The sequence below is a fragment of the Mobula birostris genome, chromosome 20, assembly GCF_030028105.1.
Source record: "Mobula birostris isolate sMobBir1 chromosome 20, sMobBir1.hap1, whole genome shotgun sequence".
NCBI lineage: Eukaryota > Metazoa > Chordata > Chondrichthyes > Myliobatiformes > Myliobatidae > Mobula > Mobula birostris.
Genome location: NC_092389.1, coordinates 44,149,699 through 44,168,870, shown reverse-complemented (window position 1 = coordinate 44,168,870; position 19,172 = coordinate 44,149,699). Strand labels below are relative to the sequence as shown.

Genomic DNA, 19,172 nt, shown 5'->3' with positions numbered 1-19,172 from the left:
ACTGCATCTCAGTGTGGTATGGCAATTGTCCAGAATCGGACCGCAAAGCACTCCAGCATGTGGTGAAAACTGCCCAGCAGATTATTGGCACCCAATTGCCCACCATTGAGAACATCTACCATAAATGCTGCCTGGGCAGGGTGAAAAGCATTATCAAGGATGCATCTCACCCTAACCATGAACTTTTTACTCTCCTCCCATCCGGTAGGTGCTACAGGAGCCTCCGCTCCCACACCAGCAGGCACAGGACGAGCTTCTTCCCTGAGGCTGTGACACTGCTGAACCTCTCATCACAGCGCTAAGCAGTATTGCACCTATATTGTACTGTCTCAGTACTTTTATATTTGTGTGCTGTAGCACTTACTTTTTATTCGCAGTTATTTTGTAAATAACACTATTCTTTGCATTTCTGGTTAGATGCTAACTGCATTTCATTGGCACAATGACAATAAAGTTGAATATAATCTAATGTAGACTGAGGGTCCTGGCAAGGAGAAGCTGATGATGGGGCAAAATTGCATTCAATGGTGTGAGATGCAACATAACAGGCGGACAAAATTGAAAAAGGTGAGTACAGGACTGAAGATGTTATATTTGAATGAGTATATGGAATGAGGTAGATGAACTTGTAGCACAGTTACAGATTGGCAGGTATGATGTTGTAGGCATCACTGAACAGAGGCATGAATTGGCCAGAATTCATTGGAAGGGAACACTGGCAGGGATGATGGTAGAGCAGCAATGGCTGGAACTTCTAGAAGCAATTCAGAAGGCACAGGATATATACTGTACATCCTAAAGAAAAAGACTTGTGTCATCTTGCCTTTAGAACAACCATATCTAACAAGAGGTCAAAGCCAACATTAAGGCCAAAGAGAGAGCATATAATACAGCAAAAATGAGTGGGCAGTTAGAGAATTGGGAAGCTTAAAGTCATTAAGAAGGCAAGCTAGCCAATAATAAAAAGGATGCCAAAAGTTTCTTCAAATACATAAAAGAGGGGTGAAGGTGGATATCGGACCACTGGAAAATGATGCTGGAAAGGTAGTAATAGGGGAATGAGGAAATGGTGGATGAACTGAATACGTATTTTACTTCACTGTGGAAGACACTAGCAGTATGGTGGAAGTTTCAGGGGTCATGAAGTGTGTGAAGTTACCATTACTAGGGAGAAGGTTCTTGGGGAAACTGAAAGGTCTGAAGGTAGATGGTGTACACCCCAGGGTTCTGAAGGAGGTGGCTGTAGAGATCATGGAGGCATTAGTAATGATCTTTCAAGAATTGCTGGAATTGTTTCCAGAAGATGGGAAAATTGCAAATATCACTCCTCTCTTCAAGAATGGAGAGAAACAGAAGAAAGGAAATTGTAAGCCAGTTAGTCTCACCTCAGTGGTTGGGAAGATGTCAGAGTCGATTATCAAGGATGAAGTCTCTTGCCTGACAAATCTATTGGAATTTTTTGAAGAAATAACCAGAAGGATAGACAAAGGAGAATTGTTTGATGTTGTGTACTTGGATTTTCAGAAGACAAGGTGTCGCACATGAGGCTACTTAACAAGCTGAGTCCGTGGTATTGCAGGGAAGATACTAGCATAGTTAAAGTAGTGGCTGACTGGCAGGAGACAGAGTGGGAATAAAGGGAGCATTTTCTGGTTGGCTGCTGGTGACTGGTAGTGTTCCACAGAGGTCTGTAATGGGACTGATTTTTTTTTTACATTATATGTTAATGATTTGGATGATGGAATTTTTTAGATTATGGGGACACTCAGTCCTCGTCTATTGTCATTTAGGAATGCATGCATTAAAAAATGATACAATGTTCCTCCGGTATGATATCGCAGAAACACAAGACAGACCAAGACTAAAACTGACAAAAATCACATTAATTATAACATATAGTTACAACAGTGCAAAGCAATACTGTAATTTGATAAGAACAGACCATGAGCACAGTAAAAAGAAGTCTCGAAGTCCCGATAGCCCCAACATCTCATGCAGATGGTAGAAGGGAGAAACTCTCCCTGCCATGAGCTTCCGGCGCCGCAAACTTGCAGATGCAACACCCGACCACAGCCGACTCTGAGTCCATCCGAAAACTTTGAGCCTCCGACCAGCCCTCCGAGCACCGAGCACCATCTCTGCCGAGCACTTCGACCCTGCCCGGTCGCCGAGCAACGAGCAAAGCCGAGGATTCGGGGCCTTCCTTCCGGAGATTTCAGATCACACAGTAGCGGCGGCAGCGAAACGGGCATTTCAAAGTTTCACCAGATGTTCCTCTGTGCTCTCACATCTGCCTCCATCAAATCAGAATTGTGCACGGCATCCTACTTGACAGATAACAGATATTCATCACCAGAGAGGCCGTGCGCGCTGTACCATACTGCCATTTTCTCCTCCTCCTTTGTTGATGGCTTTGTTTCAAAGTTTGCAGATGATGCCTAAGATGGGTGGAGGTGCTGGTAGTTTAGTGGAAACAGAGAGGCTACAGAAGGAGCAAGACAGGTTAGGATGATGGGCAAAGAAGTGGTGGATGGAATACAGGGTCAGGAAATGTATGGTCATGCACTTTGAAGAAATGAAAGGGTTGACTATTTTCTAAATGGAGAGAAAATGTGAAGAACTGAGAGACAAATGGATTTGGGAGCCTTTGTGCAGGACTCCCTGCAGGTTCATTTGCAGGTTGAGTCTGTGTTAAGGAAAGCAAATGCAATATTTGCATTCACTTCAAGAGGACTAGAATATAAAAGCAAGGATAAAGTGTTGAGACCTTATATTAAAAAAAACTGGTGAGGCCTCACTTGTAGTATCGTGAGCAGTTTTGGGCCCCTTATCTTCAAAAGGATGTGTTGAAACTGGAGAAGGTTCAAAGGAGGTTCATGAAATGATTCCTGGATTGAAAGGCTTGTCATATGAAGAGCGCACGATGGCTCCTGGCCTGTATTCTCTCGAATTCAGAAGAATGGGGGGTGATCTCATTGAAACCTATTGAATGATTAAAGGCCTTGATGGTGTATGTGGAGAGGATGGTGGGGGAGTGTAAGACCAGAGGATACAGCCTCAGAATAGAGGGGTGACCTTTTAGAACAGAAATGAGGATGAATTTCTTTAGCTGGAGTTTGATGAATCTGTGGAATTCATTGCCACAGGCAGCTGTGGAGGCCAACCAGTGTGCAAAAGATGACAACTGCAAATGCAAAGTAAAAGTAACAATAATAAATGAGCTTTAAATATCAGGAATATGAGATGAAGAGTCTGGAAAAGTCCATAGGTAGTGGGAATAGTTATTATTTTTAGTTTTGCATACTTGCATTTTTTTACATTGTCAGTCTGTATACGTATAGTTTGCATAAGTTCTATTATTTCTTACTTTCCTGTAAATGTCTGCATGCCAGTGGGCACCCTTCAGTATTAACCTCATAATCTACTCGTGCATTACCTTCTCTGCTACAAATATAATGATTTCTCTTTCCCGTTTCTGATAAAGTGTCCCAGACCTGAAACATTAACTGTTTCTCTCTCCATGAATGCTGCCTGACTGTTGAGCTTTCCTGACATCTCTTCCACAGCTGGGTAACATCAGATGGTCATTCATTTTACAACTCAGACACAGGTTAAACAAGGCAGTAATTTGAAACTTGTTTTTTTTCAGTTTCTTGATACAACCTATGTGCCTCTGTTTATGATGCCCATTACACGCCTCATAGCTGGCCAATGCATAGTGGCATCAGCACCAGACTTCAAGGCAAATGGTCCTGAGTTCAAATCCAGTCAGCCCTTGCATACTTTCCTTCTGTGCTGGGTTGAGGATCTGGCTAGCAACTCTGCCTCGTTTTTATATTTTTTTGAAAAAAAGGAAACGGCAAAAAAATGCTGCCTGATGTGCCGCAAGCCATGAGAAGGAACAACACGTGCCTCATAGGATCACTATGTCATAGAGGGGGGGGGGGAAAGCACAGAAGTAGGCCTTTCATCCAATTGGGTTCATGCTGTAGATTCTCCACATTCTCACCCAGGTTCTCCCACCTCCTACATACTTGAGGCAATTTACAGTGGGCCAATTAACCTACCAACTGTACATCTTTGTGATGAGGGTGAAGCCAGAGTACCCAAAGGGACATAAATTTAAGGTGGTGTAGTGGCATCTGCACTAGACTTCAAAGCGAGTTGTCCTGAGTTTGAATGCAGCCAGCTCCTTACACACTTTCCATCCGTGCTGCGTTGAGCATCGAGCTAGCAACTTGGCCAAATTTTTTTTTTTTTGAAAAAAAACAAATGCTAAGGAGTCAGCAAGGTTGCCACCTGATGTGTCACGTGGTGTGGAAAAGAACAACAGCACAAAATGCTGGGGGAACTCAGCAGATCTGGCAACATCTATGAAAATGAATAAACAGTCGATGTTTTGGGCTGAGATCCATCTTTTTAAGGTATTTGAAGGAAAGTGTATGGGGGATGTCAGAGATGTGTTTTTTATTTATTATATATACACAGTAGTGGATGTGTGGATCACCTTGCCAGGGGTGGTGGCAAAGGCAGATACTTTGAGAGTCTTAAATAGGCACATGGATAATAGAAAAGTGGAGAGCTATGTGGGAAGAAAGGGTTAGATTGATCTTGGAGTAGATTTTAAAAAGTCAGCACAACTTTGTTGGCCAAAGGTTCTGTACAATGCTGTAGTGTTCTATGAAACACATGTAGTCACAAGGGGAATGTGCAGACTCCACAGAAACAGCATCAGAGGTCAAGATCAAATTGAGGTCACTGGAGATGTAAGATGGTGGCTGCACTCACTCTGCTCACCTGAGGGTTGCTGAGAGACCCAGCACATTAATACAAGGCCATCAAACTGATGCAATTATCTTCTGAATTAAAATTAATTGTTCCAACATCTATACAAGTGTGCTGCCTGTGGTAATGATGTGAAAAGAATAATGGTGCAGTAGCAGTCAGCACAACATTTTACAGCCCCATGACTGTGTAGGTTCCCTCCGGGTGTTCTGGTTTTCAAAGACGTATAGGTTTGAGTTATGCAAACACGAGGAAATCTGCAGATGCTGGAATTTCAAGCAACACACATAAAATCTTCTTTCAGTTAGTCCTGATGAAGGGTCTCGGCCCAATACGTTGACTGTACCTCTTACTAGAGATGCTGCCTGGCCTGCTGCATTCACCAGCAACTTTTATGTGTGTAGGTTTGGGTTAGTAAGTTTTAGGCATGCTATGTTGCTGCTGGAAGCATGGCAACACTTGAAGGTTACCCAGCATAATTCTCGTTGATTTGATTTGGCACGAAATGATGCATTTCACTATATGCTTTGAAACTTTGAAAGAATAGATTCCAGGTAGTACATCTAAGCTGGGAGAATAGAGCTTGGTCATGTAAGTACATTGTGTTAATACACATATGCATTTCACTATGTTTCAATGTACACATGATAAATGTGCAGCCCGAGCAGCCCGAATCCTCATCCAGCTTGTGCACTTATTCAATCTTTCTGCTTTGGAGAAGATATTTGAAATTCATTAGAAATTTGAGTTTTGAAAGTTATTTTTGCAGATATTCTGTGAAATGAGAGATATTGTGAACCACTTGACATTATTTTTATGAGTTGCCTTTAAATATTATACACAGTGGCGTGGGTCGTTAATGCAATAACGTCAATCTAATCAGCCGATCATGTGGCAACAACTCAATTCATAAAAGCATGTAAACATGGTCAAGAGGTTCAGTTGTTCAGATCAAGCATCAGAATGTGGAAGGAATGTGATCTAAGTGACTATGGAAGGATTATTGGCATAAGACATGGTGGTTTATGTATCTTAGAAACTACTGATATCCTAGGATTTTCATGCACAACACAGCTTACAGAGAATGATACAAAAAATATCCATTCAGTGTCAATTTTGTGGGGGGAAAAGTGCCTTGTTAATGAGAGTGGTCAGAGGAGAATAGCCAGACGGGTTTGAGCTGATAGGAAGGTGACAGTAACTCAAATAATCACACATTACAACAGCAGCATACGGAAGAGCATCTCTTAATGCACAGCATGTTGAACCTTAGAGTAGATGGGCTATGTCAGCAGAAGACCACAGGCATACACTTGGTGACCACTTTACTAGGTGCAGGAGGTACCTAACAAAGTGCCCGCTGAGTGTATTCTGTGTGATAAGGGACACTGTGAACTAATCCACTTGACAGTATTGGATGAGATGTCTTTAAATAATTTAGTGGCAAAATTCCCTTTCACTCTTGGCACTAATTGCATGTCAGATCATCCAGCTGGACACAAATCCCCCACATTTTGTCTCATGAAGCTAACCCTAAGCTTAAACACGAGATTCTGCAGATGTTGGGAATCCAGAGCAACACACACACAAAATGCTGAAGGAACTAAGCAGGTCGGGTGGCATCTATGAGGGGAATAAACAGTCAATGTTTCGGGCTGAGACTCCTCATTAGGATAAACCTTTCTATATGTCACTATCAATAAAATGACCAGCAGTTCATAGATAGTTATGGTTTTATTGTGCACAATTAAACAGATGTATACATGGTATACATAACAGCCAATAAACGCTATTTATGCCCTTTGCAATTAAAAAATGCAAAAGAGTAATATAAACCCCAATAACATATGAACCATCTTTTAGATGGAAGAGCAGTAACTGCAGTCCCTCCCAACCAGAACACAAGTGAAAGGGTTACAGAGTCTGGTATAAATGATATTTTCTTTAAAAAAAAAGTACTGCACAATACAAAGAGAAGATTTAACAACCATCGATGCAAGTGGCTTTCAACTTTAGTGAAATACTAAGAATTTGAACCTTTTCTTGGATGAAACATTTGTATGAATTGTTTCTTCATGTAACAAATATATTTCTAGAATTATCACAAATGTTTGCAGGCAAGGTATAAAATGTGCAAACATGGACAAAATGTATCACTTCATAGTTATAATCTCACCACACAAAAAATGACTTGAATTGTCAGTTTGGTTTTACATTGATGGTTTTTGGAACCTAATACACACAATAAATAATGTTGCCAGCATACAGAAAATGATTGATGCACCATGTAATATTGTCCCTATCAGAATAAATTATTATATATAAAACATAGTTTACTAAGAGATTGTCAGAAGAGATCATTTTGCGAACAGGTTCAGCTACCAGATACTATAATGCTCACCTCAGACATAACGTCTGCAGTGTTTAACCTGACTTTAGCAAAAGCCTAACACCTTTTTAAAAAATAGAGTTAGGATCTAGTGTAAAATGTTGCAATGGTGACATCAGTTAAACCTGACCAAATGTCACATTACATGTCACACAATAGTATTACTGGGTAAAATATTCTATTGGTTTCACAAACAAGTTTTATCTTCCTAATATATTTTATTTTAAAAAAGCATATTAAATTCCCTGTTTACAAATGAACTCACTTCCACATCTCTGAAGTTAAGAATGGTCACCTATTACCATTGACCTATTAATATATCACATTAGGACATCCCTGCATTACATTTATTGCAGTTGCACCTACACTGGTCCCTGTATTATTGTTAAACGCTCAATGGTGGAAAAAAAACATCATCAAACCATAGAAATCTTTGACTGCTTCTAACTTGGTGACAAACTGCATTGTGTAAGTGTCCAATAGGCAGTCATCACTTCTTACATTAGTACAAGGTCAATGAAGTCACCAAATCAGTTTAACGCCAACATACAAATGCCAGAGGTAGACTTCAACATGTAAATTTTAGGTAATTTCATTCCTAATTATACATCACAGATCTCCATGTTTCCCAATGTGAAGCAGTTGTTGGTTTTAATATTCCATTTGGGTTCAGGCGTAACAGATATAGCCATCACTTTAAATCACTGATCACCTGCCATTACTAAAGACTATGCTATCTGAAATAATATCCACTGAGGGTTTTCAGCAAGGTCTAACAGTGCAAAAGTCCAGCTCTTGTGGCTTCTTCCTTATACTGCAGTGTTCCCTGGGTAACGCGTGGCCAGTATCAGCCTTACATTTGATTAAACGTCTCTTGAATCCTTTGCCGCAGGTCTTTGAGCATGGTGACCAGCCACCGATCTCCCACACCGGGCAGGGATCTCCACATTGCCGGATGACTTCTGGTTTCTGGGTGGTGTCACAGTCAAATGCTATTTTTCCGAGATTGTCTTCACACTCAACAGATCTGTGCTGCAACCCATTTCCACATGAAACAGAACACTCAGACCAGTTTCTCACTACCCATTTATAAATAGGCCTCTTATAGTCTGGTTGCCGCAAGTTTATTTTATTGAATTTGCTCAAACTTTCATTGTTCAATGAGACTCCTTTTGTGTCTTTTTTATGAGGACTATGCAAAGATTTATCTTCCCTATTGTCCTTGGGTAGGTAGAAGGAGTAGCGGACTCGAGGGGGGGTCATTTTTCCAACTGATAGGACTTCAATAACCAATGGTTCTTGGATGGGTCTAAAGGCTTGAAGGCTTTCAACAGAAGTTGCTGTCCCACTATACCGCAGCAGGCTTCCCTTTATGACAATGTCCCGTTCGACCGCAGAAACAATATAGTGACCATTGAGTATGTACTTTCCATGTTCATTCTTAACAGCCAGATAGTTGTCATCATTAGTCATGCCTCGGTATCCTCTTTGCTTGATATCTATACTGGTGGCTCCGACTGGAATCGTCACAATATAATTATATCCATGTCTGTTGAAAGAAAACAGCTTTAATACTGTAATTATGGTAAATAATATTATTTGAGAATCTCTTCTCTTCACGAATTCTTTATTCCACCTTTCATAATCCCAGACCTTCCTTTTCTCTTTAGAGAGAAAGAGGATGAGAGGTGACTTGATAGAGGCGTGCAATATGATTACAGGCATACATTGAGTAGATAGCCATAGACTTTTTCTCAAGGTGGAAATGGCTAGTATGAGGGGTATAACTTAATGTCTCAAAGACCTTTTCAACCAATTGATTTCTTGAAGTATAGTCACTGTTATAGGACCGTAAGATATAGGAGCAGAATTGGCCCACTTGACCCACTGAGTCTGCTCTGCCGTTTCATCATGGCTGATTCATTTTTCTCTCAGCCCCAACTCCTGCTTTCTCCCCATATCCCTTCATGTTCTGATCAATCAAGAACCTGTCAACATCTGCCTTAAAAATTCCCAATGACTTGGCCTCCACAGCTGCCTGTGGCAACAAATTCCACAGATTCACCACTCTCTGGCTAAAATTTATCCTCATCTCTGTTCTTAATGGAAATGCTTCTATAGGCTGTGTCCTCTGGTTCTAGACCTCCCCACCATTGGAAGCATCCTTATATGAAGGAGCATAATTTTAAAGTGATTGGAAGGGACATCAAAGGTAAGTTATTTACACAGAGAGTGGTTGAAGAATGGAAATTCCCGCCAGGGGTGGTGGTAGAGCCGGATACATTAGGGACATTTAAAAAACATGGATGATAGAAAAAAGGAGGGTTATGTAGGAGGGAAGGGTTAGATTAATCTCAGAGTAGGTTAAAAGGTCAGCACAACATTGTGGATTGAAGGGCCTGTACTGAGTGGTAGTGTTCTATGTTCTATGTTACAAGCCTGAGCTTTCTATATCCCAATCGATGGAATTTTTCAAAAGTGGTCCATTGTTTTCTGAATTGTGAGGCTCTGCAGCTTAATTTTGTTTCCAGCTTTGATCATGTGACCTTGCCAAATGAGAAAATTGCTCACAGTCCCTCAACTCCTACTCTACGTGTTGACCAGAGTAAGTGAACACAGCTCTCAATCTTCTCCCCTCTCCTTGTTTCAAAACTTTGATCCCATCCAGTGTCTTTCCCAGAGTACTCTAACTATTTATCAGTGCTATAACAATGGACACATCAACGTTATCTACAACATGACTAGGTGATTGTTTGTATAGCTAAAGTCTGTACAGAGCTGCACCAACATTGCTCCATTTTCACCGTTCACTTGTTCTAGTCTAGTTCACCTTCAGAGAAGTTTCATTTATTGGGTATTTCCTTAAAGGTTGATAGGCATTTTTCACTATGAAAATATAATGATGTTGACTTTATGATCCCTCTTGTGGCTCCCTCTCCTTGTTTCAGCTCTTTGATCCCATTCAGTGTTTTCCTCAGAGTAGCCTAACTGTATATGGTGCTATAACAATGGACACCTCTATGTTATCTACAACATAACAACATAACAGGGTGATTGCTTGAACATCTCGAGTCTCCACAAAGCTGCACTAATTTTGCTCCATTTACAAAAGAGTTTCACTTATTGGGTGTTTTCTTAAAGATTAAAAGGCATTTTGTCACTATTAAAATGTAATGGTGTTGACATTATATTTCTACTTGTGTATGAAAATGAGAAATTATCTTTGAACTTGTATAAGAGACATAGGGTCAAACACTACGGACACAGGACCTTTGACCCCACTGTGTCCTTGACAACCAAAAATACCTATCTAAACTAATCCAATTTATCAGCATGTAGCATTAGTTAACTCTCAAATTATAATTGTCTTTAATGGTATTAAAGTGAAATAATACTATATTAATAACAATTAAGTATAAATGAAAGGAAAAAGGAGAAACATACATGGGCTTTGTGAATAAGCCTGAAACTTTCTTGCAGCTTTTGTGATCGCCTCCACATATTCCACACTTGTCAAATTTCTTCTTGGAGCCCAGTCTTCCATCACAACCAGCTTTTATACACTTGCCTTGGACACACACGGCTGAAGTGTCTGGCATGCATGGAGTTCCATCCACTACCTGGAGGTTCAAGATCAAGATTGTTTAATGTCATCTCCAGTACACCAGTATAAAGGAGAACAAAATAATTGTTACTCCAGATCCCATGCAGTACAAAATAAATAGAAGATTAAGAACACAATAACAAAATTGAAGCACAATAAAAATAAATACATAAGATAGCTAATATACATAGATTGATTGTATGTCCATAAAGTAACACAAGGCTGTATATGAGGTGACTGACAGGAAATAATAAAATGTTGGGTGGAGATGTTGATCAGCCTTGCTGTTTGAGGAAAGTAGCTGTTTTTGAGTCTGGTGGTCCTGGCATAGACACTATGTAGCCTCCTCCCTGATGGGAGTGGGACAAACAGTTTGGAAGGACATAATAATTTAGGATGCTCTTTCATCCTCTCAATTCTGCTTAACATTTTGTAAAACTTCTCTGCCATGACTCGGTATCCCTTTCGATGTAGGGAACCAGAACTCACATCAATCTCTGTGCAGTGCAGTCAAAGTTCAGCACTCATTCTGAAACATTCCACTGTGTGGAAGGAGCAGATGATGAAACAGATTTCCACCAGGGATGGCAGAAAAGTAGGATGTTTTAAAGTGAGGATGGTGTGTATTTCCACTGTAAAGGGAAATGAAAATCAAACACCTGTAGACACTGGAAACATGAACGAAACGTTCCAGACCATTGAGTCACACTCACAGAATATGGAATAAGACAAGATTGAGATGAGGAGAAATGCCTTTACCCAAATAAGATGAATGCCAGATTCTCTACCACAGAGTGCTCTGGAGGCTAAAGCATTGAATATATTTAAGGAGATAGAGGAAGAAACAAAACAACATTTAAAAGATATTTGGACAGCTATATATGTTCTCGAGTGATGGGGTGGAGATATGTCTCTACCAAATGAGGTGCAAAGTGCTCCTCGCCTCTGCTAGCCTCGGTAAGGTGTAGCACCTGCTTAGTCCCTGATCATGGTCATGTGAAGCCATGGGAACAAGTGGTAGATGGTTGTATGAGTAGCTGGTGCATATCACAAGTCTTGGTTATGCAACCACTGACACCAGGCAGACAATCTCTGAAGAGTATTGATAATGGCTGTGGTCACCCGTCTTGTAAAGACACTGCTCAGAAGAAGGCAAGGGAAAATCACCTCTGTAGAAAAATTTGCTAAGAACAATCATGATCAAAAGACCTTGATTGCCTATTTCATACAAGCAATAAACTTAACAAGTTTAAAAAGAAAGCACCTGGAGTCTGCATTCTAAAGAGCGAGTCACTTGAGAAAAACACAAGGAACTAAATGATTAAAAACTCTCATTAAACAATTCAGGTGCTCTAAAAACCTCACAGCCCAATGCTCTCCAGCATCCCGCACAAGCCCGAAGAGCTCAGTACAATATTATGCTTACCTTGGGTGCAAGAACATAGAAGTATCCAGTTCCATTTGCTCTGCACACAAGCTTGCATTTGTCCCTCAAAGATACTCCTGAGTATTTTGGAACCCACACAACAGATGGGGCAAGTCTATTGGTATTGACATTGTAACCATTGAAGGATTCACACTGCTCCTCCCTGAAACTTTTACCTGTAGTTTGAATGGAAATATAAATAAAAACAAAAACAGCAATCAGAGGGGATTAACCATAACTAATCATCATACCTGTAGTGTGGCAAGACTGTTCCTTCACCCTTGACTATATTGGATCTTGAGGTTTCTGTGATACAAATGTGCTTCCAAAGTCAAGAATGAGGCATAAAACTTATTGCTTATGTCCATTTTACTAAACGTCACAAGAGCAAAGTTAAAGAAGAAATGTTGAGAAATCAAAGAAAAGACCCTATGAAAAAGCTTTTGTGGTCGTCTCATACCCAGACTAGAGATAGCAAAATTTCATTGGTAACAATTAACATAAAATAGCCAGGTTCATGTGATGTGATACCTGCTATGGAAAACTAAAAGGGTTCTAGAAAATACAGAAGCAACTATACCATAATTACTGGAAAATTCAATGAACAATTACCATAGGCCACAGGACTATAACATGTAGGAGCAAAAGTAGGCCATTCAGTCCATGGAGTTTGCTCTGTTATTGAATTGCCTGATTCTGCTATTATTTGGCCTAATAATTAGGCCATTAGTAAGCCAAATAATAGCTTAATTCTGCTCCCATGTCTTATAGACTTACCTGTGAAAAGAGGAACCAGTCAACATTTTCATCAGGAGGAAGGGTCTTCAACATGAAATGTTGACTTGCTTCTCTTTCCAACAGTTCTGTTTTTGTTGCAAATTCCTGCTTTTGTAGTTTTATTACCTGTGACCTCAGCAGTTCTATAACTAGATTTACTCTGTCAACAAATTTTCCATCTTTGGACTCTGACTTACAAATTCTTACCAATGACGGGTAATGAATGGTGTTTCTAGACCTGCTAAATTCTATAACTTCCAATGACAATTCAGAGCATACAAACAAAGAAATTAAAATAAAATGGTCAAATTTTTACTATTCAGATGTTTTTATATACTCCAATGTGTGGTGAATCTGTGGAATTCATTGCCACAAGGGGCTGTTAGAAGCCACGTCATTGGGTATATGGTGGAGATTTATGGGTTCTTGATTAATCAGGATGTCAAAGGTTACACGCAGAGGCAAGGTGAATAGGATAGAGATGGATAATAGAGTAGCCATGATGGAAACCCGATGGGCCGAATAGCCTGATTCAGTTCCTATATCTTATAGTCTTGTGGACAAAGGAGTAAATGTAACATGAAACTTTTGGGGATTTTCTGATGAATCAGTTTCTGCTTTACTCTTACAAATCTGTCCATCATTTTGAGTGATTCCTTTCAACAATGTAATTAAACATAATTTTTGTACTCGAGAAATTCTCCATTATTAATAGATAAAATAGACATTATTCTTCAACTGATATGAATTTAATAGAGTGAATCCACTCTGGTCCTATCTCCGTGTTCCTGGCATCACTGTGGTGAGTGCAGTACTGTGCAAAAGTCCTAGCCACCCTATATTTTTTATATGGATTCAGGTGGTATGGCCTCCACAGACCCCTGATCTCAACATCATCAAGGCTGTCTGTTGAGACAGAAGCAAGTGAGACAGCCAAAGTCTGCAGAAGAACTATGGTAAGTTCTCCAAGGTGCTTGGAACAACCTACCAGCCGATTTTCTTATTAAACTACACAACAGTGTACCAAAGAGAATTAATGTAGATTTAAAGGTAAAGGGTGGTCACACCAAATATTGATTTGATTTAGTTTTTTACTGCTTATAGTATTTCCTTAATATTTAGAAACCTTTCATTTCATTATTTTTGAAAGAATCTTCACTTTACAGAGTTTTTGTTACACGTGCATAAAACTTTTGCACAGTACTGTAAGGTAAAATAGGCATTATTCTTCAATTGTTACAAATTTAATTGAGTGAATCCACTCTGGCCCTATTTCACGGTCCCTGGCATCACTGCGGTGAATATACTGTATGTCTCAGTAATGACTAAAGCGAACATCTGTGCCACTTATGAAAATATTGAACAGAGTCAGGGAAAGTATTGCTGTTTCATTGAACAAATCTTCTGAGCATATGACTGCTTTGAATGTATAACATCTGTTTCCCCTTATTTAAAAAGGATAGTGATTTGGGGATTAAATCTCAGACTTTACAAAACATTTTTGTAAGCGCAAAGTTCAAAATTCAACATTATAAAGAACACTCTTTGCATTTTCTTTCACAAATGAAGTATTAATTACTTCACATGAAGAGCACTACCACTTTCAAGAACTTTTTTTGTTCAGGTTAAGCTGGTTACAAACTGGTTTCAATAAAACTCCTTCATCCTGCTTCAGAATTGTGTATGTTTTCCTCAACTGGGTGCCTCATTATTTGCCTCTCTGGGTGAAATTGCCATCAATATTAACAATCTATAACTTTTCAATACAAAGTGGAACTTTCCAGTGGCTAAACATTTTAATTCCCATTTCCATTTTGATCAGGTTGTATGGAAGACCAGCAGTTGCCCATGCTGCAAGTCTCTCCTCTCCACGCCACCGATGTTGTCCAAGGGAAGGGCACTAGGACCCTTACAGCTTGGCACCGGTGTTGTCGCAGAGCAATGTGTGGTTAAGTGTCTTGCTCAAGGACACAACACGCTGCCTCAGCTGAGGCTCGAACTAGCGACCTTCAGATCACTAGACTGATGCCTTAACCACTTGGCAACACATTTCCATTTTGATATGTCGGTTCATGGCTTCCTCTTGTCCCAAGATAGGGTCACGCTCATGGTGGAAGAGCAACCCCTTTTCTTTCTGGGTAGCCTCCAACCTGATGTCATGAATATCGATTTCTCCTTCCGGTAAGGATTTTTTTTCCCTTCCCCTCCCCTCTTCTTCTGTTCCCCACTCTGGTCTTTTACCTCTTTTTATCTGCCTATCACTTACCCCTAGTTACCCAATCCTTCTCCTCTCCTATCAGATTCCTTCTTCTCCAACCCTTTACCTTTCCCACACACATAGCTTCACCTATCACCTTCTAGGTCATCTCCTTACCCTCCCCCCACATACTTTATTCTGGCATCATTCCCTTGCTCTTCAGTCCTGAAGAAGGGTCTCAGCCTGAAACTTCGACTCTTTATTCATTTCCATAGATACTGCTTGACCTGCTGAGTTCCTCCAGTATTTTGTGTGTGTTGCTTTTCAATATAAAAATTCAAATCACTTCAAAATCAACCCTGAAACAACCAAAACTGATTGCTGGAAAATGCAGCCAGCAAAGTGCCGGAAAAAGGGATGGGTTCTCAGTAACAGAAGGATGAGAGCACTCTATTCCTTGAAAGGTAGTCTGTGTCAAATCAGAAAGGAAGGAGTTGATGAGAGATGAGAAAACAAGGTAATGATGATGTGTTAGATCTCTTGAGGAAACCAGATGGTAAATCATCAGTTTTAACGGTCCTATTTTATTCCTTACTTTACGATAAACTGTGCGTTACAGAATGTATGTAATGGGATGGCCCCAATAAACAGACAGCACAAAATACATCTGTTGTTCAAAGCTGGATAAATAACACAATGTGGCTTCAATAAATGTCTTACCATTGTCAGGGCATGGCTCCAAATTGCATGAACGGTATTTGACACGGATCCCTTCACAATATCGTCCTCCATTGGCCGGGACTGGTTTGTTGCACTCTCTCTTGGCAAGCTGCACACCACCTCCACATGTACGTGAACATGATCCATAAGGACCCCATTTTCCCCATCTTCCATCCACCTGCAACAGATAGAGATCATTTGTACAGGTGCCAGCCCTTTATGCCATGCCTGTATCACATACAATGTACTTGGTGCCAATATTACAAAATAATAAAGTCTCCATGATACCATTAACATTAAATGAAACCCAGCTGTAAGTGAGCCTTAGGTCCCACACCATCAGGTTGAGGAACAGTTATTATCCTTCAACCATCAGGCTCTTGAACCAGCGTGGATAACTTCACTCACCTCAACTCTGAACTGATTCCGCAACCTATGGGCTCACTTTCAGGGACTCCACAACTCATGGTCTCAGTATTTTTTTTTTATTTGGCTGTTTATTTATTTGATTGCTTATTTAGCAAGTTATTTATTTAACTGGTATTTATTTTTTTATTAATTTATTTATTTATGTGCTTTTTGAATTTGCACATTGGTTGCTTTTGTCTTTGTTTTTCTGTATTTTTTCACTGATTCTATTGAATTTCTTTGTTCTACTGTCAATGCATGCAAGAAAATGAATCTAAAGTAGTAAGAGTGGTGCCTCAGAAAGACAGCTTCCATTATTAAGGAACCCCACCACACAGAGCATGCCCTTTTCTCACTGTCACCATCAGGAAGGAGGTACAGAAGCTTGAAGGCACACACTCAGTGATTCAGGAACAGCTTCTTCTCCTCTGCCACCCGATTTCTGAATGGACATTGAATCACTGAATGCTCCCTCAATACTTTTTTTAATTTGTTTCTTTTTTGCACTACTTATTTTAATTAAACCATGTAATATACATATATACTTACTGTAATTTAGTTATTTTTCTATTTTTGTTATGTATTGCATTGCACTGCTGTCACAAAGTTAACAAATTTCACGACATGTGCTGGTGATATTAAACCTGATTCTGATTCTGTTAGTCATTGACACAAGCAACGCATTTCACTGCATGCTTCAAAGTTTTAATGTACATGTGAAGTGTAAAGCTAATCTAATCTAATTGAAGACTGTTCTGTTGACCATAAAGTTTATTGATTTCAATTTCATTATCTATAAGTAGCAATCTTTGCAAACCAGGAGAGCCATATGCTTCTTTGTAATTCATGCAGTATAACGTTGTGCTGTTATACTAAGTAAGATTTTTTTTATTTCTATAACACAAGCCATATCTTGGATGAAGAAAATTGTGCTGGGTCATAATTATCCACTTATATTTCGTTGCTATCCCACAAAATCTTATCCAGATGCTTCATGGCTTGTTATGGCGACGGCTCTGCCCAACATCACAAGAGACTGCAGAGAGTTGTGGACACAGCTCAGCACATCATGGAAACTAGCCTCTCCTCCGTGGACTCTGTCTACACTTATTGCTGATTTGGTAAAGTAGGTACCATAATCAAAGATCTCATTCACCCTGGACTTTTTCTCTTATGCCCCTTCCCATCAGATAGACACAAAACTTTTTGTATGATAGGATATGCTTGACCTCACAATATAATAGCTTCATTTTCTGCCTGCACTGCATTTTCTCCGTAACTGTAACACTTTATTCTGCATTCAGTTATTGGTTTCTCTTGAACTACAGTACTGTGCAAAAGTCTTAGGCACCCTAGATTTTTTATATTGTTTCAGATGGTATGGCCTCCATAGAGCCCTGATTGGAACATCATCGAGGCTGCCTGGGATTACCTGGAGAGACAGAAACAAGCAAGACAGCCAAAAGTCTGCAGAACTGTAGCAGTGGTGAATCTGCAGAATTCTTTGTTACAGGCAGCTGTGGAGCTGTTATTTTAAAATAGTAATCGATCTAATACTATTTGCATTCGGTAAAGTAGCCAGCATAATTAAATCTTGTTGTTTGTCTTCGTCCATCTTCATCCATTACATCACAGTTATTATTTTGTGAGAGCAACAATGCAAGATAAAGCAAATCACGCCTGACGATGTTTCCTGACATTGCTTTGTAACTGTTTTACAGAAGAACTGCTTCTGAACAGCCGATGCACAAGTCTGAGGGTTCACACACCTCAAATATATAGAACATAGAATAGTACAGCACAGTACAGGCCTTTCGGCCCACAATGTTGTGCCGACCCTCAAACCCTGCCTCCCATATAACCCCCCACTTTAAGTTCCTCCATATACCTGTCTAGTAGTCTCTTAAACTTCACTAGTGTATCTGCCTCCACCACTGACTCAGGCAGTGCATTCCACGCACCAACCATTCTCTGAGTAAAAAACCTTCCTCTGATATCCCCCTTGAACTTCCCACCCCTTACTTTAAAGCCATGTCCTCTTGTACTGAGCAGTGGTGCCCTCGGGAAGGGGCACTGGCTATCCACTCTATCTATTCCTCTTATTATCTTATACATCTCTATCATGTCTCCTCTCATCCTCCTTCTCTCCAAAGAGTAAAGCCCTAGCTCCCTTAATCTCTGATCATAATGCATACTTTCTAAACCAGGCAGCATCCTGGTAAATCTCCTCTGTACCCTTTCCAATGCTTCTACATCCTTCCTATAGTGAGGTGACCAGAACTGGACACAATACTCCAAGTGTGGCCTAACCAGAGTTTTATAGAGCTGCATCATTACATCGCGACTCTTAAACTGTATCCCTCGACTTATGAAAGCTAACACCCCATAAGCTTTCTTAACTACCCTATCCACCTGTGAGGCAACTTTCAGGGATCTGTGGACATGTACCCCGAGATCCCTCTGCTCCTCCACACTACCAAGTATCCTGCCATTTATTTTGTACTCTGCCTTGGAGTTTGTCCTTCCAAAGTGTACCACATCACACTTCTCCGGGTTGAACTCCATCTGCCACTTCTCAGCCCACTTCTGCACCCTATCAATGTCTCTCTGCAATCTTTGACAATCCTCTACACTATCTACAACACCACCAACCTTTGTGTCATCTGCAAACTTGCCAACCCACCCTTCTACCCCTACATCCAGGTCGTTAATAAAAATCACGAAAAGTAGAGGTCCCAGAACAGATCCTTGTGGGACACCACTAGTCAGAATCCTCCAATCTGAATGTACTCCCTCCACCACCACCCTCTGCCTTCTGCAGGCAAGCCAATTCTGAATCCACCTGGCCAAACTTCCTTGGATCCCA

At 40.3% G+C, this 19,172-nt stretch overlaps 1 protein-coding gene across 1 annotated transcript in view; it reads right to left on the bottom strand.

Annotated features, from left to right (window-relative positions):
* Positions 1-6,500: 6,500 nt before the first annotated feature.
* Positions 6,501-19,172, bottom strand: part of LOC140185156 (A disintegrin and metalloproteinase with thrombospondin motifs 15-like) — a 58,506-nt gene continuing 45,834 nt past the window's right edge. The window contains exons 6-9 of the mRNA XM_072238545.1: positions 15,899-16,076; positions 12,205-12,380; positions 10,619-10,794; positions 6,501-8,723 (exon numbers count right to left, since the gene is read on the bottom strand). Coding sequence (XP_072094646.1) covers positions 7,937-8,723; positions 10,619-10,794; positions 12,205-12,380; positions 15,899-16,076 — 1,317 coding nt within the window. The 3' untranslated portion in view covers positions 6,501-7,936. The remainder of the gene's footprint in view (positions 8,724-10,618; positions 10,795-12,204; positions 12,381-15,898; positions 16,077-19,172) is intronic.